Source organism: Mobula birostris, chromosome 32 (genome assembly GCF_030028105.1).
Source record: "Mobula birostris isolate sMobBir1 chromosome 32, sMobBir1.hap1, whole genome shotgun sequence".
Classification (NCBI taxonomy): Eukaryota; Metazoa; Chordata; class Chondrichthyes; order Myliobatiformes; family Myliobatidae; genus Mobula; species Mobula birostris.
In genome coordinates, this window is record NC_092401.1 from 26,032,305 (window position 1) to 26,059,208 (window position 26,904).

Below are 26,904 nucleotides of genomic sequence, written 5' to 3' on the forward strand. Positions count from 1 at the left end.
CAGTGCTGACGCAGGGTCCCGATCCGAAATGAGCGGCCTCCCCGCATGCTGCCCATCACGCAGTTCACCCAGCATCGCTCCGGATTCCAGTCTCTCCGGTCCCCCGCGTCTCCAGCTCAAAGCTTCTCCGGCCGCGGCTGGCATTCGAGGTTCCCGACTCTAACCCGCGTCCCTCTCCCACCGCCAGAAACTTAGCCTTGTCCCAGCCTGGAATCAACTCCTGCCCACGCTCACCCTATGCTCCAGTCCCAACAACAATCCACCCCTGCTCTTTCGTCCCTTGCTGGACACGCGGTGGTCCCCGACCTTCAGTACGATGGACTTGGTGGTGTTAACCCCTAGCTGACCGGGGGCTGAGCTCTCGAGATCGGCAGAATGTCGCCTCTTCCTTCCATGTGCCCAGGGCCGCTGGTATCGCAGAACACCCCCGTATAGAAGCAGCCCGCTCCAGGAGCCGGTGGTCCCCATCCCTCTCGGCTGCGGTCCGGGACATGGAGTCGAGCGCTAACAGGACGCAGAATGGCAGTGCCGGCTGGTTCAAGGCGGACGTCTCGGCTCATGTACGGGCGGGCATCGGCAGCGGCGTGCTCCCCTTCAATCTGACCGGCGAGGAGGGCCCCCCGTTCCTGACCGACGCTTGGCTCGTGCCCCTCTTCTTCGCCCTGCTGATGCTGGTGGGGCTGGTGGGGAACTCGCTGGTGGTGTTTGTGGTGAGAACCCGAAGGAAGCTCTGGACAGCGACTAACTGCTACATCGGTGAGAGAGCGGGCTGGGGCTGACCCCGTGTCCCGGGAACACCCGGGGGGGGGGGGTGGCAATGCGGGCATTCAGTGATACACACAAAATGCTGGAGGAACTCAGCAAGTCAGGCATCATCTCTGGAGGAGAACGGACAGGGCAAAGACACTTCCATTAGTAACGGAAAGGAAGGGGGCAGAAGCCAGAATAAGAAGGTGGGGGATGGGGGAGGGGAGGAATAAAGTGAGAAACTGGGAAGTGATGGGTGGAAGAGGCAAAGGGCAAAAGAAGAAGGAATCTGATAGGAGAGGACCATGGACGAAAAGGAAGGAGGGGCACCGAAGGGAGGTGATGGACAGATGAGATGAAGGGGTAAGAGGGGAGCCAGAATGGAAAAGGAGGAGGAAGGGGGAGAAATTGTTGTGTTTGAGAAATCAATGTTCTTATCATCAGATTGGAGGCTATCCAGACAGAATATGTGGTGTTGCTCCTCCAGCCCGAGGGTGGATCCAATGTGATGGTAGAGGAGGCAATGGACTGACTTGTCAGAATGGGAATGGAAAGTCAGATAGAAATGGGTAGAACCATGATATAGAGGAGCATTGTGTTTCACCCTTATAGAGGCTGCACCGGGTTTACCAGATATAATAGATGGTCCCAACAGTCTTTCCCTCACCTGCAAAGTGTCACATGGGAGGGTGCTGGATTACCAATCCAGATGCAAGACAGACACTGAAGTACCAGGAACAGGACTTGACTAGAGAGCTGGGATAGGGACGTGACTGGATGCAGACTAGGAGCTGGGACAAGAACACAGATTTGGGCTAGGACATTGGCTGGGCAAGCGGGACCAGGACAAGGAACTGGGAGCTTGGGCTTGGACTCCGAGCCAGAGATTGGACAACGACCCAGAACCTGGGTCTTGACTCAGGCTCAGACCCCGGAACTAGGAGAGGACATGACGAGGCTACAGGACTGGACATTGCTTGGGGTCTTCGAGGCAAGGACATGACGAGGCTTGGGTTCGGACTCTGAGTCAGAGACTGGCCAAAACCTGGGTCTTGACTCGGGCTCAGACTCCGGAACTAGGCGAAGACATGACGTGGTCTTGGGAGACAGGACAGGAACACAGAGCCTTGGACTTGAGAGACAGGAACACAGGGACATGAAACACAGAGCCAGGACCCCTCCTTGGGACCGGGGCTCTACACAGAATGCTGAACATGACAAGATGGTTCCCAACACCTAGGTAGCAGCAAACAGCCAGACTTACCCAACGAAGGCTTGGACACAGAGACAGTTCCCAACACCTAGGTAGCAGCAAACGGCCAGACCTACCTAGCGAAGGCGTGGACACAGAGACAGTACCAACTCAACGATAGACAGTTCCTCATCTTGACACAGCAAGGCTCTGGTCTCACTCCGGTGGTGGAACTTGATAAGGTTGCAGGCAAGGCTCCAGAAGGAAGGGGAAGGGAAGGGAACAGTCCAGCCTCAGGGTAACGGCAAAGACGGCCTGGCTTACCCAAGAGGCAAGGACAGGATACTGACAAGACAAACCAGCAACCACACTTGTTTCATGGCAGTTGGCAAACCAGCTTTAAGGTGCATTACTGCCACCTGCTAGGCTTCCATTTTCAGCCAAATACATCCTGGGGTACTCTGCTTTAAACAATCTAGTTCAGCCTGCAGATCTCGATTTACATCACTCTGTAATTGCAATTCCTTTTGCGGGTGCTCTGTACGCTCATTAGATAGCAGTGCCACAGACTACTTTTCTTCCCTAATTTTTGTCACATGGTTTTCAAGTAATTGCTTTATTGATTTCATCTGCATTATTTGTAAAACTAATCTGCATTATTTCTAAAACTAAAAGCATCTTGTTTAAGAATATTAATTTTCACTTTATTATTCCCTGTATTTGCTTGCTTGATAGCCTTCTCCTTTCCAGCAATTGCTTTCACTGCCTCCGTGTAACTGATTCCTTGAGTTACTTTCACATATAGTATCTCAGCTTCTTTCTTACTATTAATGCACCCTCGGTAAGTTGCATTGTGTTCCTCACCACAATTTCAGCATTTCAGCCTAGCTCCTGTTTCACGTTTCCCATATTCATGTTCTCCAGCACACCATTTAAAATTGCTGTTTTTAAAGTCTCTGCTATTTCCAAGTTTTCCTTTTCTTGAATCAGTCTCTCATTGTTTACTGAGATCTTGAAGTTCTTCTTCATTTGCTTCCATGTTTTCATTTTGTAACCTGAATGTAGATAATTCACTTTACCACAACACCTTTTCCTTTCGTAAAAAGTTCCTCCATTTTCAATCTCTTTCCAAACTACTTTAGACAACCTAGTTCAACCTGCATATCTCTATTTGTTTCACTCCAATTGCAATTCCTCTTGCAAATACTGTATGCGCTCATTAGATAGCAGTGCCGCAAACTGCTGTTCTCCCTAATTTTTAATCACATGGTTTTCAAGTAATTGCATCAGCTCAATTACATTGATTTCATCTGCATCATTTGTAAGACTAAAATCTTCTTATTTAAGAATAGTAATTATCACATGCTTAACTTTTAAATTTGTTTCCATGTTTTCGTTTAATAATCCGAGTGTAAGTAATTCACTTTGCAACAATTCCTTTTTCCTTTTGTAACTTTGGAATAATTTCCTGCATTTTTAAAATCTGTTTTCCAAGCCACTGAATTTTTGACAACTAGCATCTTTTCCAGAAACAGTCTCCTTTAAATGCAGTACTGTTTCATCCAATCTCTTTTCCAACTCTCAGTTGTTCTTTTTGAGTACTTCTATTTGTTGTTGTTTACCCTGGGTTTCAACCATGTTTCTTGTATACATAAAATCTGAAGTTTGTCCTCAAGTTCTGATACATATTTTGTAAATTTTTGACCATTTGCAATAAAACTCCTTGCATCCCTTGATATATGCATATACACACACAGCCATTAATATCACACCTGTCTGCCTGTGAACTGTTTGATCCTCTATTGTGTTTCTTTGACTGCTTCCCACCTAAGCCCTATAATACCAAGATATTTTTCTGCAGACTTGACTAATTTTAATTTTTTCAGTTCTTTTGTCTGTTTTTGCTGAACAGTTAGTTGCATCTACCATAAACAGTATGAAATCCTTTCTACTCATTATTAGCAGATCCTTATTTATCATATTACAGCCCTCACAGTTCACCAGTTTATTATTCCCTGTATTTGTTTGCTTGATAGCCTTCTCCTTTCCAGCAAATACTTTCATCGCCTCCGTGTAACTGATTCCTTGAGTTACTTTCACATATTGTATCTCAGCTTCTTTCTTACTATTAATGTACCCTTGGTAAGCTGCACTGTGTTCCTCGCCACAATTTCAGCCTGGCTCCTGCTTCACATTTCCCATATTCACATTCTCCAGCACATCTCCCACATCTTTGTTCCCCTCTGCAGACTACTGCAATATGCCCAAATTTCTGGCATTTAAAACATCTTAAAGGTAGTGGTATGTATATTTTAACCTCATAACACATATATCCTAAATAAACCTTAGTCAGCAATCTCTCTTTATCAAAGTTAATCATAACCAATAAACTGTCACTTTTTTTTTCCATTTCTTGTAGATTTCAAACATTTGGCCTCAATAGTTTTTGCTCCTTCTATGTTCTGTTTAATCTTGTCCATAGTAACTTTTGTTGGTATTCCCAAAATAAGTCCTCTGCTCTACTTTCTGTTGTTGGGTATGGAGCATTGTACTTTCTTGCTGTCTATTTTATCTAATTTTATCACTTTGCCTTGCTGAGCACTATCCCAGCAAATCACTAATAGTGATCCATTTCATAAAATCTTTGCTCTTTTGACCTCACCTATAAGTTTGTTGATTGTCTTCATCAAATGAATTAGGTTCCAGTCACCAAAAGACACCCCATCTTCACTCAGTTTTATAATTGCTTTATCTCATCTTCTTTCCATTGTTTTGCCATCCTATTTTGATCATCCCCTGACTCCTCAGAGTTCAATATCTCATACCTCTGTTTTGTTTTCTTACTTTTTCCACTCCATTCCTCTTTCCCACCATCCTCCATCTCAAGCTCACTCCACTGGTCCTGTCTCATCACCATCTTCCCACCTTTAGCTTTTTCAATAGCTCAGCATCTCAACTCCAGCCCCCGCACTTGAACCCAGGGCCACTTATATTCCCAGCCCCAAGACGAGCATCAGGTGCCTATGATTAAGCCCAACTGAAACAAGGGACAGCCGGAAGACCTGGAGTCCAGAGTCCACGGACCGGACCGTGAACCGGAACGCAGACTTCACGGACCGGACCATGACACAAAGGCTGTTTGGGGCCCTGAATGGTGGTGAGGGAGCAGGTGTAGCACTTGTCACACTTTCAGGGATAAGCACCAGGAGAGAGAGATCCGTGGGGTGATAGCTGAATACCACCAGCATTTTGTGCATGTTGCTCAAGATCTCCAACATTTGCAGAATCTGTTGTGTTTATGTCGGGCAGTCAGTGATCAGATGGTGGTGGATTATCTTCTAGTGACTGTCAGTTGACACTAGTATGTCAGTAAAATTACTTTATGGCTCTGGAACACTGAAGAGTACAGCACAGGAACAGGCCCTTTGGACACGATGTTATGCCCAGTGTTTAAACTAATGATGCCCAGCTAGACTATTCCCTTCTGTTGCATATCGAAGTCACAATTAACTTTTTATCAAAGGACATGTATGTCATCATATACTACCTTGCGATTCCTTTTCTTACAGGCGCTTCCAGGAAAATAAAAAAACATTAGAATTTATGAATAAATATACATAAATAAAGCTGACTAACTATCAATGTGCAAAAGAAGTCAAGTTGTGCAAGTAAAAAAATATATAACTAATATCAAGAACGTGAGTTGTAGAGTTCTTAAAAATGAATCTGTACCTGGTCCATGTCCCTCCAATCTTGTACATTTATGTGCCTAAGAGCCTCTCAAACATTTCTGCCTCAATCAGCATCCCTGGCAGCACGTTCCAAGCACCTGCCCCTCTCGATACAGAAAGATGTTACCTCCCACATCTCCGTGTCCTGTAGCCTTGGGGATTTCAACCCTGGAAAAGCATGCTTTCTGCTGTTTACTTTAGGATGGTCTCTTCAGATGCTCAGTGCTCAGAATGTCGAACCTTTTGACCTGATTCTGGAACTATTGAATCTCCTGTGGAGGGTGAATACAATGGCCATTCCCATGCTAAATTATGAAGCGTTTAGAAGGGAGTAAACTGTCAAACCTATGTCCCTTGACAGAAGGGTCAAAAGCAGAAGGTTCTTGGGCAGGGGGGTGCAGAGCCAGCTATACTTTTCCAGCCAGAGAGTAATAGGGTTGAGAAACTCCCTGTCACAAAGACTAATGGAGGCAGAAACCCTCCCTTTATTTAAACCTTGCTTCACTGGGTACTGAAGGCACTATGTCCCACTGGCCTATGGAAACCTCCACCCCGGGTTACGAACGTTTGACTTACAGACACCCTACATATGAATGTGCACGCATAATATTAAATTCAAAAGTCTGACATACTGTATGTTCACACATTGGTTCAGAATCAGGTTTATTATCACTGTTGTATGTTGTTTATGACAGCATAAACTTTACTCGCCCATCACTGAACTGTTCCTACAACCGATGGACTCTTTAACTCACGTTCTCACCTGGTTCTAACCCCTCCCTTGTTACCCGCTTGCTCTTGATGTATGTGTAGAATGTATTGGGATTCTCTATAATCCTACTTGCCAAGGATTTCTTCTGGTTCCTCCTAGCTTTTCTAATTCCCTTGAGTTCTTTTCAGTCCTTGTAATCATCAATGGCCCTCTTTGATTTTAGCATCTAAACTTTATATACTGTTCATATTTTTAATTTTTGACTAAATTCACCACCTTTCTTATCATCCAAGGTTCCCCTACCTTGCCATCCTTGTCTTCCTTCATACTGGAACATACCTGTCCTATACTCTGTACAATTTGTCTTTAAATACTCTGCACATGTCAGATGTGGACTTGTCTAAAAACAGTTGTTCCCAATTAACTCTTCTTTGTTCTTGCCTAATGACCTTGTAATGTTCTGGGCTTCAATTTAATACACATATACAAGGTGCATTCTTGTCCTTATCTGTTGGTGCCTTGAAACTTAAAGGCGTTGTGATCACTGTTGCCCCACTGAAAGGTCAGTCACCTGGCCATGCCCATCACTCAATACCAGGTCCTGTATGGTCCCTCCTCTTGGCTGACATTAAAGAGTCATTTAAGAAACATTCCTGAATGCACTGAACTGACTTTTTGCCCGTTTCTACTAAAAAGGTCCCAGTCTGTGTTCTGGAAGCTGAAGATGCTTCTACAACAATGTTTTTGTTTTACACCTTTCCCTAATCTTCCTGCATATTTGTTCTCAATGTTCCAGTTGCTGTTGGAGAGACTGTGTAGTATCAGAGTGTTTGCACCTTTCTTGTTTTTGAGTTCTATTTGTATAGACTCAGTCTATGATTAATTGCTCATCAATTTGCCAAATTGAATATAATCATTGCCTATAGGGTACATAGAGGAACTTATGCAGGTATATGGAGGAACTTATGGTGGGGGGGGGATTAAATGGGAGGCAGGGTTTGAGGGTCGGCACAACATTGTGGGCCGAAGGGCTGGTACTGTGCTGTACTATTCTATATGTTCTATATGTTTATTGCTTGCTTGCTTGCTTGTTTGTTTGTTTGTTTGTTTACTTATTTATTTTTCTTTTTTCTCCTTCTTTCTGTATTTGCACATTGCTGTTGTCCATCCTGTTGGGCGCAGTCTTTCATTGATTCTGTTGTGTGCCTTGCATTTATTGTGAATGCCCGCAAGAAAATGAATCTCAGGGCTGTATATGATGACATATATGTACATTAATAATAAATAAACTTTGAACTTTGCAGTACAGTGAATCAGAATTAAAATCAGGTTTGTTATCGCTGACATGTCATGAAACTTGTCATTTTTCAGCAATACAGAAAAAGTTACTATGAGTTATGTTGTTGCGTGAATGAAATCACCAGAGAGAGAGTTACTGGCAGATACAAAGCAGCTCCTTTATTCAGCAAAACAAGGTACAGCGGGCATCATACCAACACGCTTTCAATGTAAAGGTCTGCTGGCCCAATGTGGGGCTCGATATTTATTTGCTAAACACAAAGGACGATTCCATATTTACAAAGTATAGACAATGCTTTCTTTTGAAGCTACTTACAAACTTCACACCTTCTGATTCGCATCCATCCCACAGGTGCCAGCAGTGTCTGGACTGGGCTTTTAGGAATCCATTGTTCCAAACTGAATCCACAATACATTTATTTGGTATGTTACATGCTAAACATAAAGGCCAATTCCATATTTACAAAGTATAGGTAATGCTTCCTTCGAAACTACATGCAAACTTCACACCTTCTAGTTCACATCCATCCCACAGATGATACCATCGTCTGTGGACTGGGGCTCAGAGCTTTTAGGAAATGCATTGTTCCAAGTTAAATCCACAATATATTGTCAAGGAACAGAAGACTGGTAGCCAAAGCCATTTGTTAAATGTAAATGACCTAAACCCAAAAAATCACTCTAGCAAGTTATAATGAAAAAATGTACATTTAAAAAATCAATACTTAGTGCAAAAAGACTAAAAAGCAAGGTAGTATTCCTGATTCCATGGACCATTCGGAAATCTGATGGCAGAGAAGAGACATAGGTTTGACAGCTTACTCCCTTCTAAGCACCTCAGAGAAGCTGTTCGTGATGACCGCAAGAAAATGAATCTCAGGGTTGTATAGGGTGACATATAAGTTTACTTTGAACTTTGAGTGTATCTTCAGGCTCCTCTACTTTCTTCCCAGATGATAGCACTGATGGCATGTCTTGGATGCTGAGAGTTCTTGCAATTTGCCTACCGCCACAATAGGTCAACAGCAGATGCAATCTCAATGGCCCTTCACACGGCTTCAGACCACCTGGACAACACAAACACCTACGTCAGGATGCTATTCATTGACTACAGCTCAGCACTTAACACCATCATTCCCACACTCCTGATTGAGAAGTTGCAGAACCTGAGCCTCTGTACCTCCCTCTGCAATTGGATCCTCATCTTCCTAACCGGAAGACCACAATCTGTGTGGATTGGTGATAACATATCCTCCTCACTGATGATCCACACTGGTGCCCCTTAGGGGTGTGTGCTTAGCCCACTGCTCTACTCTCTATATACACATGACTGTGTGGCTAGGCAAAGCTCAAATACCATCTATAAATTTGATGATGATACAACTATTGTTGGTAGAATCTCAGGTGGTGACGAGGGGGCGTACAGGAGCGAGATATGCCAACTAGTGGAGTGGTGCCGCAGCAACAACCTGGCACTCAACGTCAGTAAGATGAAAGAGCTGATTGTGGACTTGAGGAAGGATAAGGCGAAGGAACACATCCCAATCCTCATGGAGGGATCAGCAGTGGAGAAAGTGAGCAGTTTCAAGTTCCTGGAGGTCAAGATCGCTGAGGATCTAACCTGGTCCCAACATATCGATACAATTACAAAAAAGGCAAGACGGTGGCTATACTTCATTAGGAGTTTGAAGAGACTTGGCATGTCAATAAATACACTCAAAAACTTCTATAGATGTACTGTGGAGAGCATTCTGACAGACTGTATCACTGTCTGGTATGGGGTGGGGTGGGGTGCTACTGCACAGGATCAAAAGAAGCTGTAGAAGGTTGTAAATCTAGTCAGCTCCATCTTGGGTACTAGCCTACAAAGTACCCAGGACATCGTCAAGGAGCGGTGTCTCAGAAAGGCAGTGTCCATTATTAAGGACCTCCAGCACCCGGGGCATGTTCTTTTCTCACTGTTACCATTAGGTAGGAGATACAGAAGCCTGAAAGCACACACTCAGTGATTCAGGAACGGCTTCTTCCCCTCTGCCATCCGATTCCTAAATGGACATCGAACCCATGAACACTACCTCACCTTTTAAATATATATTATTTCTGGTTTTTGCACGATTTTTAATCTATTCAATATACGTATACTGTAATTGATTTACTTATTTATTTATTATTATTATTATTTTGTGTTTTTTTCTTCTATATTATTTATTGCATTGAACTGCTGCTGCTAAGTTAACAAATTTCATGGCACATGCTGGTGGTAATAAATCTGATTCTGATTAATGATTAATGCCACCTTTAAACGGTTTCTCTGGCAGCTTGTTCCATATACGCACCACCCTCTTGGTGAAGATGTTGCCCCTCGTGTCCCTTTTAAATCATTAAACCTATGCCCTTTAGTCTTTGATCCCCTTTCCTTGGAAAAGGACTTTGTGCATTTACCCCATCAATGTCATTCATGTCCTTCATACATCTCTATAAGGTCATCCCCCAATCTCTTATTTTCTAAGGAATAAAGTCGAATTTCTGTTTATAACTCAGGCCCTCGAGTCTTGTCTTGTATCTTTCTGTCTCCTGCTTTGAGTCCTGGCAACATTCTTGTAAGCTTCCTTTGCAGTTTCATGACGTCTCTCCTGTAACAAGTTAACCAAAACTTATGATTGTCTGTAAAAATGGAACCTGTTTGGTACCCAGGGACAGTGTGTACTGGGAGATCAGATTAAACAGGGTAGCACATCTTCTACTGGGAGAAAGGTTATGGTATGAATGGTCACCTTATTGATAAAAATTCTTATGGATCTATGATTTGTATTCACTTCATTCCCTTGGCCAGATGTTCAAAACTTATAATGGCTAAATAGTTAAAGGTGCACACATTTCTATGCACTTTATTAAAATATAGACTACTCTTTAAAAGTGTTCTCTTGTCGGAAGGCAGGTGGTAGCCTTAAATTCAAGATTATTTAACATAATTTCCAGTACACAAGAGTACAGGAGAATTAAATAATTGTTACTCTCAGTTTGATGCAGTGCAAAAAAAACACAAGATAAAGAATACATTAATAAAAAAACAAAATAAATATAAATACCTAAGATTAGCTTATGCATATACACAGATTGATTGTATGTACATAACTTCTGATGACTTCTGGTCAAAATAGCACCTGCGTACAATGCTCCTTCGGTTGGCATCTTCTGGATAGATCATGAAACCATATACTTCAATTCTTTTATGTCTTTTACGTTTTTTTTTGTTTTGAACATAATTCTGGATCTGCTGGAGCTTGTGGTTTGCAGTTTGGAGATCTTTTGGGTGTTTCCGCACTCTGCAGTCTCAGAGAGGCAGAGGCCATGTACGCGAATTTTGTGGTGAGACGGCTGCAGGGGGCGCGAGTCCATGTTCGACTCCATTTCGGCAATGAAAGCTTCCATTGTTTGCTGACTAAAGCGACAAGGGAAATTGAAACATCGAGACAAATGCGGAAGGTGAGCGCTGGCTGCCTGACACCTTATTGTAGGGAGATTGCTCTGCTGCTGGAGAGGGGAGACTGCCTTTTGATCGCTGGTGGGATTGCTCTACTGACAGAGAGGGAAAGGCCTGCTGTTGTGCCTGGAGAATGTTACCCAGGTTTTCTGCGTTTTGGATATGGACTTGGACTATAGACTTCTATCAATCTTTCCAGTCTTGTAGTTTTTTATATGCTGTGTTATTTGGGGGTTGATGTGCTTGTTCCATTTTTCTTTTTTCTTGCGGGGAGGGGGGGTTTGGGGATTGATGATCATGCTGTCATTCCTTTCTTTTTTGGTTTTGTGGCTATCTGGAGAAGAAGAATTTCAGAGTCGTATACTTTGATAATACATGAATCTTTGATAAAGTGACACTAGGTAGAGGAGTGTCAGACTTTGATAGGAAATGATTAGGTAGTGGTGGTGCCTTACTTCTTGGGGAAAGTACTGTTCTTGGTGATCCTGGTGCGGATGCTATGCTGCCTCCTCCCTGATGAAAATGGGAAAAACAGACCATGAGCAGGGTTGGTGGGATCCTTTGTGATATTGTGGGAGAATCTGTTACTTTTCTGTATAAATGCCCTTCTTGGGAGGTAGGCTGGTGCTGGCGATGTACTAGGCAGTTTTGACTGTCCATTATAGAGCTGTCTTGTGTGACGAGAATACACATAGATGTTAGCTGTCCTGTGAGATCAGCAGTTGGTCTGCCACCTGTCCTCAGGGGAAGGAGAGATAAGGAACAATGGAGCAGTGTCTGGAGATGTGTAATGAAGGGACGGGGGAGAGAGAGAGCTGTCTGGAGCAGCTCCCCCTTTGAACCCTGAACTGTTTGAAGTGATGGACAGGCAATCTGGAGATGTGTAATGAAGGGACGGGAGAGAGAGAGAGCTGTCTGGAGCGGCTCCCCCTTTGAACCCTGAACTGTTTGAAGTGATGGACAGGCGATACCCCAGCAGGGGGATAAAAAGGGACAGGTTCGCTAAGGCAGGACACACGACACCCGAGGTAACGAGACCCTGGAAGCGGTGCGCCTTTCACAAGTCGGTGGGAAGTACCGGACAACGCACAGGGTGGAAAGGTACGATCAGCGGGAACCTGGTGTGTGTCCGCCCTTGCTTGGGTGCCGAGTTCACTGCAGAGGATCGACCGCATCTGGAGGAGGGGTCACAGTCGGTGACCTCAGGTGACATCACCAAAGACCTGCCCAAAAGCTGCTTGTGAGCAATTATCGCCGGTCTGTGAGTGGAAGCCGTTTCTGAATGATCAGTCGTTCCCATTCTCTCTCTCTCTCCCCCCACATTGTCCATCGCCATGGCAACGATTACTGTGAACTGAACTACTAAATTGAACTGAACTTTGTGTCACTTTGAAATTGGTCATTTACTCCTAGACAACAATAGAGCTTGATTGATGCTGTTATCTTAATTCTGTGCACATGTATGTTTATCATTGCCGAACTGTTGCATTCATTATCCTTTCGATTACTGTGTTGCTTGTTTCTTTAATAAAACTTTCTTAGCTCTAGTAATCCAGACTCCAACTGAGTGATCCATTTCTGCTGGTTTGGCAACCCAGTTACGGGGTACGTAACACTTGTAATGCAGTTTCCACACCAGGCGGTGATGCAGCACGTTAGGATGCACCTGTAGAAGATTGTGAGGATGGATGTGCACAGCTCTCTTCAGCCTCCTTAGAAAATACAGGTGTTGGTGAGCTTTCTTCACTATGCAGGATGTGTTCTGGGACCGTGAGAAGTCGTGCAAGATGGGCACTTCAGGAGTTTAAAACTGCTCGCAGTTTCCATTGCTGTGCTGCCAATGTGAGTGGTCCGAGTTCTCCTGAAGTCAATAACCATCCCTGTTGCCCTCTTGACTTTGAGGAAGAGGTTATTTGCCTGGCACCAGGCCTTGAGCCCTTCCACCTCCTCTCCGTAGGCCGTCTCATCGCCGTTGTTGGTGAGCCCCACACTGTCATGTCATCGGTGAACTTGACAATGTGATCATGTAGTCATGTCTGAGCAGAGGGCTCAGCACACAGCCCTGGGGGGCACCCATATCGAGTAAGACAGGGAGGGAGGAGCGGCTGTGCATCCTGACCATCTGAGGCCTGTTGGTTAGGAGGTCCAGCACCCAGTTGCTCAGTGGTAGGAGCAGTATACCTGTGGTCATGATCACACTGTTTCTATCTTCATGACCCTCCATGGCATCTGTCATACGAGTTTGTGTTGCTAAAGGCATGTATGTGTCAGGAGTCTCCTGTGTGGTTCAAGAGCTGCTGAAGTCAAGCAAGCTGTGAGTGCAAAGCAACGAGCAGTAGTAGTATGATAACTCAAATTAAGCACGGTATTTTCCTAACAGTAGCCTATTGGTGCGTCTTCAGGTGGCTGTATCCAGGATCCATGTATACTGATGGGTTTCCAGAGCTCACAATCCTGCCCCCTTTGCCACTTGCTGATGGCCATGGGACTTAATCCGGGATGTTGCAGTGGATTCCCTTAATGGCAGACGCCTGTGCATAACTTTGTTTAATGTGGGGAGGCAGCTGCATGGGCAGCCTCCACTCAGTCCTTGACAGATCGGGGTAAGGATCCAGTGGCGTGGAATGACTGTGGACCCTTCGCTTCCTTCACCCACATCTTCCGCCAGCTCCATCGTTGAGGTCTTGCTTGGATTGCCCTTTGTCTGGAACCTCTCCCTTGACCTTACCGCCAGGGCTAAACTCCAGACGACATCGCTTTTCAGAACTCATGGGCCTCTCCACCAAGACAAACTGACAACCTTCAGAAAACCATTAGTCTCATGTGCCTCATCCTGTCTCAGGCTGGGGCAAACCAGGGAACCACGTTGGAGTTTAAAACATGAGGGAGTTTCACAAAAGTTAAGTGTTCTTGCATGTGTGTTATTTTGTTCTTTAAGCACCTGTTTTATCCTGTTCAATTTTAAATAGGATCATAGTGAATAAAATAGTTCATCTGGGAATGTATTTATATGCAGAGTGACACTGGCATGCTGTTGCCAATTAACTGGACTCTAAGAGCCCACACTCATTCCTCAATCATACTTTAGTGTACTTGTGCACAAGGAGAATAGAGTGACCCCTGAGTCACAACACTGTTCTCCTGTCTGAACAGAGAAATACTTTATACTTTATTGTCGCCAAACAATTGGTACTAGAACGTACAATCATCACAGTGATATTTGGTTCTGCGCTTCACACTCCCTGGACTACAAATATTAAATATTAAAAATATTAAAAATAGTTAAAATTAGTAAATATTAAAAATTTAAATTATAAATCATAAATAGAAAATAGAAAAATGGGAAGTAAGGTAGTGCAAAAAAAAACCGAGAGGCAGGTCCTGATATTTGGAGGGTACGGCCCAGATCCGGGTCAGGATCTGTTCAGCAGTCTTATCACAGTTGGAAAGAAGCTGTTTCCAAATCTGGCCGTACGAGTCTTCAAGCTCCTGAACCTTCTCCCGGAGGGAAGAGGGACAAAAAGTGTGTTGGCTGGGTGGGTCGTGTCCTTGATTATCCCGGCAGCACTGCTCCGACAGCGTGCGGTGTAAAGTGAGTCCACGGACCGAAGATTGGTTTATGTGATGTGCTGCGCCGTGTTCACGATCTTCTGCAGCTTCTTTCGGTCTTGGACAGGACAACTTCCATACCAGGTTGTGATGCATCCTAGAAGAATGTTCTCTACCGTGCATCTATAAAAATTAGTGAGGGTTTTAGGGGACAGGTCAAATTTCCTTAGCCTCCTCAGGAAGTAAAGGCGCTGGTGGTATTTTTAGATAGAATTGTCGAGCAATTGTGGCTATTGACCATATTGACCTTTCTTGCCTGGGCTGTGGATGTTTGAATTCCTTACTTGCAAGATCAATCACCACACACAATACAGGTGTCCCCCTGCTTTTCGAACGATCGCTTTACGAAACCTCGCTGTTACGAAAGACACATTATTTGTTACCTGTTTTCGCTAACAGAAGGTGTTTTCATTGTTACGAAAAAAGGCAGCGCGTGATAAAAGCCCCGAGCAGCCAAGCTCCTCCCACGGAACTGTATTCTAGCTGGCATTGCTTAAACACGTGCCTGTGTGCATCCATTAGCAAGATGAGTTCTAAGGTATCAGAAAAGCCTTAAAGAGCTCGTAAGGGTGTTACACTTAGTGTAAAACTAGACATAATTTCAAGTGTTTCGATCATGGTGGACGAAGTAAGGACAAAGTGAGTTTGGCTTGTGGAAGCTGATGAAGATGATGTTGAAGAGGTTTTGGCATCCCATGACCAAGAACTGATAGATGAAGAGCTGATGCAGTCGGAAGACGAAAGCATAACAATTGAAATTGAATACCGTAGCGAATGGACCGAAAGTGAAGTCGTCCAGGAACTGAACGTGAAGCAACTGCGTGAGATTTTCGCTGCAATAATTGCAGGAAAGTACAACTTTAATTTTGAAAGGGTACGTAGGTTTAGGGCATATTTTCAGGATAGTTTGAGTGCTTACAAAGAACTGTATGATAGAAAAATGCGTGAGGCTCAGCAGTCAAGCATACTGTCGTTTTTCAAGCCTTCCACGTCAGCCACAGCAGACGACGAACCTCGACCTTTGACATCGAGGCAGGCAGACATAGAAGAAGATGACTTGCCTGCCCTGATGGAAACAGACGAGATGAGATGACACCCCAGTGTCCCACCACCCCAACCCCCAGGCCGCGGAGAATGCAGTGGTAGCCAGGACACACCCAGCACATCTTTAAGAAAAAAGCCAAAATAAACAACCTAATTAATTAGGTGCCGCCCAGCACGTAAATGTCGGCCCAGATCAGAGGCGATTGCCGATTGCGTAGCCTCTGATCTGGGCCGACATTTACATGCCGGGCGGCACCTAATTAATTAGCTTGTTCATTTCGGCTTTTTTCTTAAAGATGTGCTGGGTGTGTCCCGGCTACTGCTGCATTCTCCGCGGATCGGTTTCGGTCCGCGGCCTGGAGGTTGGGGACCACTGCACCACCCCAATCTCCGACGACTCAGTCTAACACACCATCATCAGTGTGCTCTGCGCTGTATTCCCGATCCCCGTGATACTACACTGTACATACATTATTTCTACTTTATATAGGCTGTGTATTTTTATGTGTTATTTGGTATGATTTGGCACCTTCATAGCTTAAAGGTTACTGGAGAGAGTGTTTCTGCCGAGAGCACTTGTGCTGTGTTTCTGCCGAGAGTGCTTGTGTGAGATTTTCGCTACGGAGAACAGTGCGGCAATGATTGTAGAAAAGTATTTCTACTTTATATAGGCTGTGTATTTATCATATCATTCCTGCTTTTACTATATGTTACTGTTATTTTAGGTTTTATGTGTTATTTGGCATGATTTGGTAGGTTATTTTTGGGTCTGTGAACGCTCACAAAATTTTCCCATGTAAATAAATGGTAATTGCTTCTTCACTTTACGACATTCCGGCTTACGAACCGTTTCATAGGAACGCTCTACCTTCAGATGGTGGGGGAAACCTGTACAGGTGTTAAAAGTCAATAGAAACTCCAAGCTGACAACTGATGATACTTGGAAGTTAGTAGAGTAATTGTCCCTAAGTTGGAGTGTGTGTTTCACATTTTATCTCTTCTCTGTAAGTGAAATGGCTCCGGTAACCTGCTGTGCGAAGGGAAGCTCTGCTCTGCTCTTCTTGCTTGGGCTACCAGCACTTTACCTGCAATCCATTCTTGCCCGTACTTGTTACAGAAAGTTGTAAAATTAGTCAGCTCCATCATGGGTACTAGCCTTCAAGGAGAGGTGCGTCAGAAAGGTGGTATCCATTATTTAAGGACCACCATCACCCAGAACATATCCTCTTCTCACTGTTGCCATCAGGTAGGAGGTACAAAAGCCTGAAGGCTCACGCTCAGTGATTCAGGAACAGCTTCTTCCCCTCTGCCATCAGATTTCTAGATGGACATTGAATCCATGAATAATCTTTTTATTAATTATATTTTTGCACTATTTTTAATTTAATTATTTTAACATATATATATTTACTGTATATGTATTGCATTGTACTGCTACCGCTATGTTAACAAATTTCACAACACATGCTGGTGAGATTAAACCTGATTCTGATTATGTTAACCTTTGCCTTGTCACAACTTCCACAGCAAGATTCCACAAATAACAACCAGGCCAGGCAACCTGTTTCTAGTGACGCTGATTGATGCGAACGAGTACACTACAAAGCAGTTTCCTGCCTGGACATTATGTTAACCTTGACCTTGCTGCAACTTCCACAGGGAAAAATCTGTTTACACAGAGGGAAGTTTTGGCATCGGAAATAGTTTGTAGATCTTTCAAGGAAAAACACTGGTGAATGTTTGATGCAGAGACAACTAGGGAGATAGGGTTGTGGGCGAAGATCAGAATATTTGAATTACCTTCTCTGCTTCACTGTGAAGGCTTCTCAATCCATTTCAATTTCAAGTTTATTGTTAGTCACCCGTATCCATGTATAGTTTACCCCTAACAAAACAACGTTCCTCCAGACCAAGGTGCACAACACAGTACATATAACTGACACACAACACATAAAGGAATATTACCACAAATAAATTAACAACTTATAAAATATATTCCAGACGACTGACATTTAGCATGAGATGCATTTCTGACACAGACCAAAAACTAAACGGTACAATGCTACTGGCGCTTCACACGAGATGAAGCCTGGCTGGTGACAGGAGGGTTCAGTAGTCTCATAGCCTGGAGACAGAAGCTCTGTCCCATTTTACAAACCCTGTCCTACTGTTACGGCACCTCCTTCCCGAAGGAATGGGGTCAAAGAGATTGGGGGATGGATGGAAGAGATGACAAGTCAAGTCAAAGTGGAGTTTATTGTCATGTCAATTTATTTAGAGATAGAATGTGGATCAGGCCCTTCTAGCACTGAGCAGTGCCACTCAGCAATCCACCAATTTAACTCTATCCTTATCACAAGTAGGCACGTGGCCAAATGGTTAAGGTATTCGACTAACAATCTGAAGGTTGTGAGTTCGAGCCCCAGCCAAAGGAATGCTGTGTCCTTGAGCAAGGCACTTAACCACACATCGCTCTGCGACGACACTGGTGCCAAGCTGTATGGGTCCTAATGCCCTTCCCTTGGACAACATCGGTGGCGTGGAGAGGGGAGACTTGTAGCATGGGCAACTGCTGGTCTTCCATACAACCTTGCCCAGGACTGCGCCCTGGAGAGTGAAGGCTTTCCAGGCATAGATCCATGGCCTCACAAGACTAACGGATGCCTTTATTTATCACAAGTCAATTTACCATGACCAATTAACCTATGAAGTGGTACGTTTTTGGATGTGGCAGGAGACCAGAGCACCTCAAGGAAACCCATACAGTTACCGGGAGAACATACAAACTCTTTGCAGCTCACAGATGGCACCAGAACTGAACCCTGAACTTAGATGCTTCACGCTAACTGCTAACACTATCATGGCACCAGTGTGCGCCAGTGCAATGGGACACCTGGAGCAACATCACAGACACGGACCATCATATAAGCAGCATTTGCAAGAAATAACATAAATTAATCATCTTGAATAATCTGACCATAAGACCATAAGACAAAGGAGCAGAAGTCGGCCATTCGGCCCATCGAGTCTGCTCTGCCATTTTATCATGAGCTGATCCATTCTCCCATTTAGTCCCACTCCTCTGCCTTCTCACCATAACCTCTGATGCCCTGGCTACTCAGATACTTATCAATCTCTGCCTTAAATACACCCAATGATTCGGCCTCCACTGCTGCCTGTGGCAACAAATTCCATAGATTCACCACCCTCTGACTAAAAAAATTTCTTCGCATTTCTGTTCTGAATGGGCGCCCTTCAATCCTTAAGTCATGCCCTCTCGTACTAGACTCCCCCATCATGGGAAACAACTTTGCCACATCCACTCTGTCCATGCCTTTCAACATTCGAAATGATTCTATGAGGTCTCCCCTCATTCTTCTAAACTTGATCTGAATCTCAATTAAACTGTTCGCTGTCTGTGTATTTTCAGTTAATCTGGCCATTACGGACATCATTTTCCTGGTTTGCTGTGTGCCGTTTACAGCCACTCTGTACCCGCTTCCCAGTTGGATCTTCGGAGACTTTATGTGCAAATTCGTCAACTACCTACAGCAGGTAACGAGGGCATTGATCTCCGATTAATGTTGGCTTGTGGGATGGATTGGGCCCCGGGGATGCTGTTTGAACTGGAGCTGGGGTGGAGTAGGGCAGACTGGGGGAGTGTAGGTAGCCAAAGATGGTTCAGATGCCAGAGGGGAGTGATAGATCAGGACTGGGGACTACATTGGATTAGGGGCAAACCTCCAGCCCTGCCTTTATCTCCCAGCCATGCAGGGCCTGTAAGAATTTGCAGGATGTTACAAAGAAGAAAATACAAGCATCATAGGATTCTCCTATATATTCTGTCCATGTTCTTGAATTGTTGTAAGGTTTAGAGCAGGGGTCGGTAACCTTAAGCACAAATGATTTTCTAGCATGCGTTATTCATTAATTTGAGGCAAAACATAACTAGATGTATTTAAATGGATAATTCCCATATTTCAAGTTTTTTGTGGCATTTATCTGGCCCACCGTCCGCTCATTAATATGCGATCTGGCCCACAGAGGCAAAAAGGTTGCCGACCCCTGAGACTCACACAATCATTGTGATGCAAAAGGAAGCATTTCAGTCTTGTCAGTTCCACACACAATATGCTGGAGGAACTCGGCAGGTCAGGCAGCACCTACAGAGGTGATGTTTCAGACCAAAATCCTTCATCAAGACCCCTCTATGCCCCTCTGGATTCTACCATCTATCTATACATAAGGGCAATTGACAGTGGTCAATTGAAAAAAAACATAAAAGATTAGCTTTATTTTCCACGTACACCACAACATTCAGTGAAATGTGTTGTTTGTGACAAATCAAATCAGCGAGGCTGTGCCGGGGGAGCTGGAGAACCCGGAGGAAACCCATGCGGTCATGGGAAGAACAGACAAATTACCTACAGACAGTAGTGGGAATTGAACCCCAACCGGTGATCAATGGCACTGTAAAGTGATTGCACTAACTGCTCTGGTCTTCCACCTCCACCGCTCTCTCCCTCTCTCCCTCTCTATCTCTGTCCCTCCCACTCCCTCTCTCCTTCTCCTTCCCCTCTTCACTCCAGGTCACTGTCCAGGCCACCTGTATAACACTAATGGCCATGAGCTTGGATCGCTGCTACGCCACGGCCTACCCACTTCAGTCACTGCGCCACCGCACCCCCCGGCTGGCGATGGTGGTAAGCGTGGTGATCTGGATCGGTGAGTTGGACGGACAGGTGTGCGGTGTGGGGAGGGCCGTGGGCCGTGAGCCGTGAGTCTGCAGGTGAGATCCCATTCTGGGCTGGGAGCTCTTGCCAGAGCCAGGAGAGATGGAGGTCGCTTGCAGGGGGAAAGCATGGAAGTTAGAGCAATGGTTTACACCTCCAGTGATAGGGGTTCAGCTCCCACTGTTTTTGTGAGGAGTTTGTATGTCTTCCATGTGATCACATGGATTTCTGACAGGTTCCTCCCACATTTCAAATCTATACGGGTTAGGGTTAGTGAATTGTGGGCTGCTATGTTGGCACCAGAAGCAAGGCAGCATTTGCGAGCTGCTTCCAGCATGCCCTTCAGTAGTACTGGTTATTGTGCAAACAACATGTTTCAGTCCATGATTCAATGTACACGTGACAAATAAAGCTAATCTTTATTTTTATGATGTAAAGAGGGATCTTAGGTTCAAATCTCTGGATTCCTGGAACTAGAAATATACATAGTTAGCATATGGTGATTGTAAAAAGTGTTTTAAAGTGTTTACAGTGCAGTGGTGGGTGTAATAGATAGAGGGGCAGAACTAGAATGGTCGATGATTAACTGATTGCTGGATGAAACTTTTAAGATGGTGTGAAGTTTTTGTTTTAATAGCCCTGTAGCACTTTCCAGGAGAGAGCTTTTGGAAAAGACATTTTGAAGGGTGGGTAGTGGCCACAATGATTTCCTGCCTGTTTCTTTGTCCCGGACACATACAAGTCCTGCAGTGATGGGGGACTACGGCCAATGACCGTATCTGCTGACCTGATAATTTGCTGTAGTTTTTGTATGTTGTGGGAGGATGCTGCACCAGACCAGACAGCTAGAGGCTGATGTGAGGATGCTCTCTATGAAGGCAGTGTAGAATTGCACCTGTATGTCCTGGGGAAGATGGAATTTTACCACCGGGTGCACTACATCACTTAACCCTTCTTTTCCTGTTGTACTCTTCCTTTTTTAATCATTTTGAGGTTCCTTCGTTCTGGCTGTCCCCATGGCTCTGTACCACAGGATAGCAAAGGGCTATTGGTATGGTCTACAGACATACTGCGTCGAGGCATTCCCCACAGAGTCCCAGCAGAAAGCCTTCATCGTCTACACCTTCCTTGCTGCCTACCTCCTGCCTCTGGGCACCATCTGCGTGTGCTACACCGTCATGCTACAGCGGGTGGGCCGCCCAGTTGTCAGACCCGTCGACGGCAATTATCAGGTACCGTGTGAGAGTTTGTATTTGTATGGCAGCTTTCAAGTGAACCCCGCTCCTCCCTGTCACCCAGGCCAGACTCTTTTCTGACTGGAACAGGAGCCTTAGGTCCTATAGCACAGTCGTTACCCCTCAACCATCAGGCTCCAGAACCAGTGTGGTTAACTTACTCACCTCAACAACCTACGGACTCGCTTACAAACACTCTACAACTCATATTTGCAAATACTATTTATTATTAATAATATTTGTCTTTCTTTTTGTATTGGAACAATTTGTTGTCTTTTGCACATTGAGTGTTTGACTGTGTCTGTAGTTTTTCATTGATTCTTGTATGTTTCTTTATATTTACTGGGAATGCCCGCAAGAAAATGAACCTCAGGGTACTATATGGTGACATATATGTACTTTGGTAATAACAGTGAAATACGGGTATTTTTATAATAAATTGACTTTCGTGAGGCTGGAATGCAATACGTCCATAAGACATTGGAGCTGTTTCATCATGGTGGATCCATTTCCCTCTCAACTCCATTCTCCTGCCTTCTTCCCATAACCTTTCAGGCCCTGACTAATCGAGAACCTATTAACCTCTGCTTTAAATGCACCTGGTGGAATGGCCTGCACAGCCGCCGGTGGCAATGAATTTCACAACCCTCTGGCTGAAGAAATTCCTCCTCATCTCTGTCCCTCTGTTTTGAGCTGTGCCCTCTAGTCCTAGACGTCCCCACCAAAGGAAGCATTCTCTTCACATCCACTTTATCTAGGCCTTTCAACATTCGATAGGTGTCAATGAAATCTCTCCTCTTTCATCTAAATTCCAATGAGTACAGGCCCAGAGCTCAATCACTGAGGATACGATAACCGTTTCATTCCCAGAATCATTCTCATGAACCTCCTCTGAACCTTCTCCAATTTCAGCACATCACTTCTGAAATAAGGGCCCAAAATTGCTCACAATATTCCAAGTGAGGCCTCACCAGTGCTTTACACAGCCTCAGCATTACACCCTTGTTTTTATATTCTAAGCCTCTTGAAATGATTGCTAATATTACATTTTCCTTCCTCACCGCCGACTCAATCTGTAAATTAACCCTTAGGGAATCCTGCACGAGCATTTCCAAATCTTTTTGCAGCTCGGAGTTTTGAATTTTCACTCCGTTTAGTAAATAGTCTATGCTTTTATTTCTTTTACCAAAGTGCAAGACCAGACACATCCTGATGCTGTTTTCATCTGCTACTTCTTTACCCATTCTCCTAATCTGTCCAAGTGCTTCTGTAGCCTCTATGCTTCCTCAACACTACCTGCCTCTCCGTCTGTCTTTGTATTGTCCACAAACTTGACCACAAAGCCATCAATTCCATCATCCAAATCATTGACATACAACATAAAAAGAAGCAGGCCCAAAACAGAACACCACTAGCTACCGGCAGCTCATCTGAAAAGTACCTCTTTAATCCCACTCTTTGCCTCCTGCCAACCAGCCAATGCTGTATCGATGATGGTGTCTTTCCCATAATGCCATGGGTTCTTATCTTGCTAAGCAGCCTCATGTGCGGCACCTTGTCAAAGGCCTTCTGAAAATCCAGATACACAACATCCACCAATTCTCCTTTGTCTATCCTGATTGTTATTTCTCCAAAGAATTCTAACAAATTTGTCGGGCAATATGTTCCCTTAAGGAAACCATGCTGACTTTGGCCTACTTTATCATGTGCCTCCAAGTACCCCGAAGCCACGTCCTAAACAATCATCTCCATCGTCTTCCTAACCAATGAGGTCAGCTAACAGGCCTATAATTTCGCAAACACGAGGAATTCTGCAGATGCTGGAATTTCAAGCGACACACATCAAAGTTGCTGGTGGGCACAGCAGGCCAGGCAGCATCTCTAGGAAGAGGTACGGTCGACGTTTCGGGCCGAGATCCTTCATCAGGCCTATAATTTCCTTCCTTTTACCTCCCTCCATTTTGAAGAATTTGCAACTTTCCAGTCCTCTGCAACTATGGCAGAATCTATTGTTGCCTCCACAATCTCTTCAGCTTCCTCTTTTGGAATGCTGGGGTGCAGTCCATTAGGTCCAAGTGACTTATCTAACTTGAGATCTTTCAGACTCCCAAGCACCATCTCCCTAGTAATAGCAACTGCACTCACTTCTACCCTTCACACCCTCAAACTTCCAGCATACTACTGGTCTCTTCCACAGTGAAAACTGATGCAAGATACTTGTTCAGTTCGCCTGCCATTTTCTTGTCCTCCGCTACTATCTCCTCATCATTATTTTCCACCAGCCTCATATTTACTCTCCCCGCTCTTTTACTCTTTATATATCTGAAAAAGCTTTTGATATCATTTTTGATATTATTGGTTAGCTTACCTTCATATTTCACGTTCCCCCCGCCCCCTTTTTAGTTGCCTTCTGCGGCATCTATCACTAGGGACCCCATCACCCAGGTCATGTTCTCTTTTCACTTCTGCCATCAGGATGAAGGTACAGGAGCCTCAGGACGCACATCACCAGGTTCAGGAACAGTTACTACCCCTCACTTGTCAGGCTGTAGAACCAGAGGGGCTAACTTCGCTCACACCATCATTGAACTGTTCCCACAACCAATGGACTCGTCATGTTCAACACGTTTATTGCTTATTTATTTAGTATTATCATTTTTTCTTTCTTTTTGTATTTTCATAATCGGTTTTTTTTGCACATTGGTTGGTTGTCTGTCCTGTTGGGTGTGGTCGTTCATTGATTCTATTGTGTTTCTTGTATTCACTCTGAATGCCTGCAAGAAAATGAATCTCAGGGTTGTATGTGGTGACATATATGTATTTTGAGAATAAATTTACTTTTTTATAAAGTCCTTTTTAAAATAAAGATAATAAAGATCCTCATTTCCCCATCTGTAAGGAAACGTTCTCAGAGCAAAACTGTGTAATGCCCAGAGACAAGCCTGAACATTGAATGTTTTAAAAACATATTTAAAAGAAAGTGTACAAAGGTCCATTACAGGACGCGGTGTTCAGAGCCCCCACGTACAGTGTTTGCTACTTTTAAAAGCCGGTTGTAACCTGGTAAAATTGTACAGGACTCATTAACACACTCTCCACCAGACACCTATAGAAGTTTGTCGATGTTTTTGATGTCATGCCAATTCTTTGCAAACTTCTAAGAAAGTAGAGACACTGCCATCCTTTCTTCATAATAGCATTTATGTGCTGGACCCAGGGTACATCCTCTGAAATGGTAACACCAAGGAACTTAAAGTTGCTGACCCTCGCTACCTCTGATTTCCTGATGAGGACTGGCTCACGGACCTCCAATTTCCTCCTCCTGAAGTCAATAATCAGCTTCTTGGTCTTGCTGACATTGTGAGAGGTTGTTGTGGCACCGCTCAGCCAGATTTTCAATCTCCCTCCTATAGGCTGATTCATCACCACCTTCGATTTGGCCAACAACAGTGGCCTCATCATTAAACTTCAATATGCCATTGGAGCTGTGCTTAGCCACACAGCAACGATTGTGAGAGTTACTGAGATAGAATGAGAAGATTTTATTTTGTGTGCCATTCAGATAGATCATTCCATATATAAGTACGTTGAGGCAGTAGAAAGAAAAACAGAATGCACCACCTTTGCTCTGTCCACCATAGAGGGTCAAGCCACCCATTTCAATTCAATTCGACTTCCCATTCCATTCTACATGTTGGTCCATGGCCTCTTCTACTGCTGCGATGAGATCAAACACAAGTTGGAGGAGCAACACCTCATATTCCATCTGGGCAGCTGCCGACCTGATGGCTTGAACATCGATTTCTCTAACTTCTGGTAATTTCTCTCACCCCTCCCTCATCCCGCTTCCCTGTTTTTCTGTTCACCTCTTCCCTTGCTCTACTGTCTTCTCCAATCAGATTCCTTCTTCAGCCCTTTACCTCTTCCACCTATCCTCTCCCAATTTCTCTCTTCGTCCTCCCCTTCCCCATCCACACACCTTCCTCCTCATCTAGTCTCACTATCACCTGCCAGCTTGCACTCCTTCCCCTCCTCCTTATTCCGGGTTCTTCCTCTTTCTTGTTCAGTCGTGATGAAGGGTCTCGGTCTGAAATGTCAGTTGTTTATTTCCCTCCATTGATGTTGCCCGGCCTGCTGAGTTCAAAGCATTTTGTGTGAGTTGCTCTGGACGTCTAACCTGCAGAATCTCTTGTGTTCATGCAGAATGAAGTGTTACGAAGTGCAGTACAAATTAAGTACAAGTGCCACAATGAGTTAAGTTGAGAGATCAAGGGTCATTGTTGGTGATGAAAAGTCCTTTAAGAGTCTAATGACAGCAGGATAGAAGCTGCGCTAGAACCTGGTGGTTGGTACTTTCAGATTTTAGTGTATTCTGCTCACCGAGAGAGGAGAAGAGAGAGAATGACCAGGATGGGAGGGGTTCTTGATCGTGCTATAAGCAGAAGGGATTCTGGAGATTCTGGAGATCCAGAGCAATGCACAAAAATGCTGGAGGAACACAGCAAGTTAGGCAGCTTCTGTGGAGGGGAATAAACAGTTGATGTTTTAGGCCCAGTCCTGATGCAGGGTCTCGGTTTAAAACATTGACTACTTATCCCTCTCCATAGACACTGCCTGATCTGCTGAGTTCCTCCAGCATTTTGTGCACATTACTCCTGATTATGTTGGCTGCTTTCCTGACGCAGTACGAGTGAACACTGTTGTAATTCTCTCCCATATATTCTCTTCCAGAAAGTACATCATTTGTCGGAGAGGTCAATGGCCATGAGGGCGAAAGTCACCAAGATGGTGGTGGTGATTGTGCTCTTGTTCACTGTGTGTTGGGGCCCCATCCAGGTCTTCGTCCTTTTTCAAGGCTTCTACACTGGCTTCCAGGTCAACCTTGAGACCTACAAAATCAAAACATGGGCCAACTGCATGTCTTATGCCAACTCTTCCATCAATCCAATCATCTACACATTCATGGGCGAGAATTTCAGGAGATCCTTCAGAAAAGCATTCCCATTCATGTTTAAGCAACGGGTCAGAGACGGCACCTTTACCAGTGGCTCCAGGAATGCCGAGGTGAAGTTTGTCACCGGGGAATCGCAAGTTTTTCAGAGACGACAAGTGACTTGA

At 44.5% G+C, this 26,904-nt stretch overlaps 1 protein-coding gene across 1 annotated transcript; it reads left to right on the plus strand.

Moving 5' to 3' along the window:
* Nucleotides 1-491: 491 nt before the first annotated feature.
* On the plus strand, nucleotides 492-26,904 carry LOC140191083 (G-protein coupled receptor 54-like). The gene is made up of 5 exons (XM_072248159.1): nucleotides 492-756; nucleotides 19,249-19,373; nucleotides 20,408-20,543; nucleotides 21,545-21,783; nucleotides 26,518-26,904. Exons 1-5 carry the CDS (start codon nucleotides 492-494, stop codon nucleotides 26,902-26,904), a joined length of 1,152 nt encoding a protein of 383 aa, XP_072104260.1.

Bases quoted from the DNA above. Each gene is read 5' to 3' on its own strand.
- LOC140191083 (XM_072248159.1), top strand. From the start codon at position 492: ATGGAGTCGAGCGCTAACAGGACGCAGAATGGCAGTGCCGGCTGGTTC. The intron at 20,544-21,544 runs GTGAGTTGGACG...AATCATTTTGAG, and splicing joins AAGCGTGGTGATCTGGATCG to GTTCCTTCGTTCTGGCTGTC. The intron at 21,784-26,517 runs GTACCGTGTGAG...ATTCTCTTCCAG, and splicing joins CCGTCGACGGCAATTATCAG to AAAGTACATCATTTGTCGGA.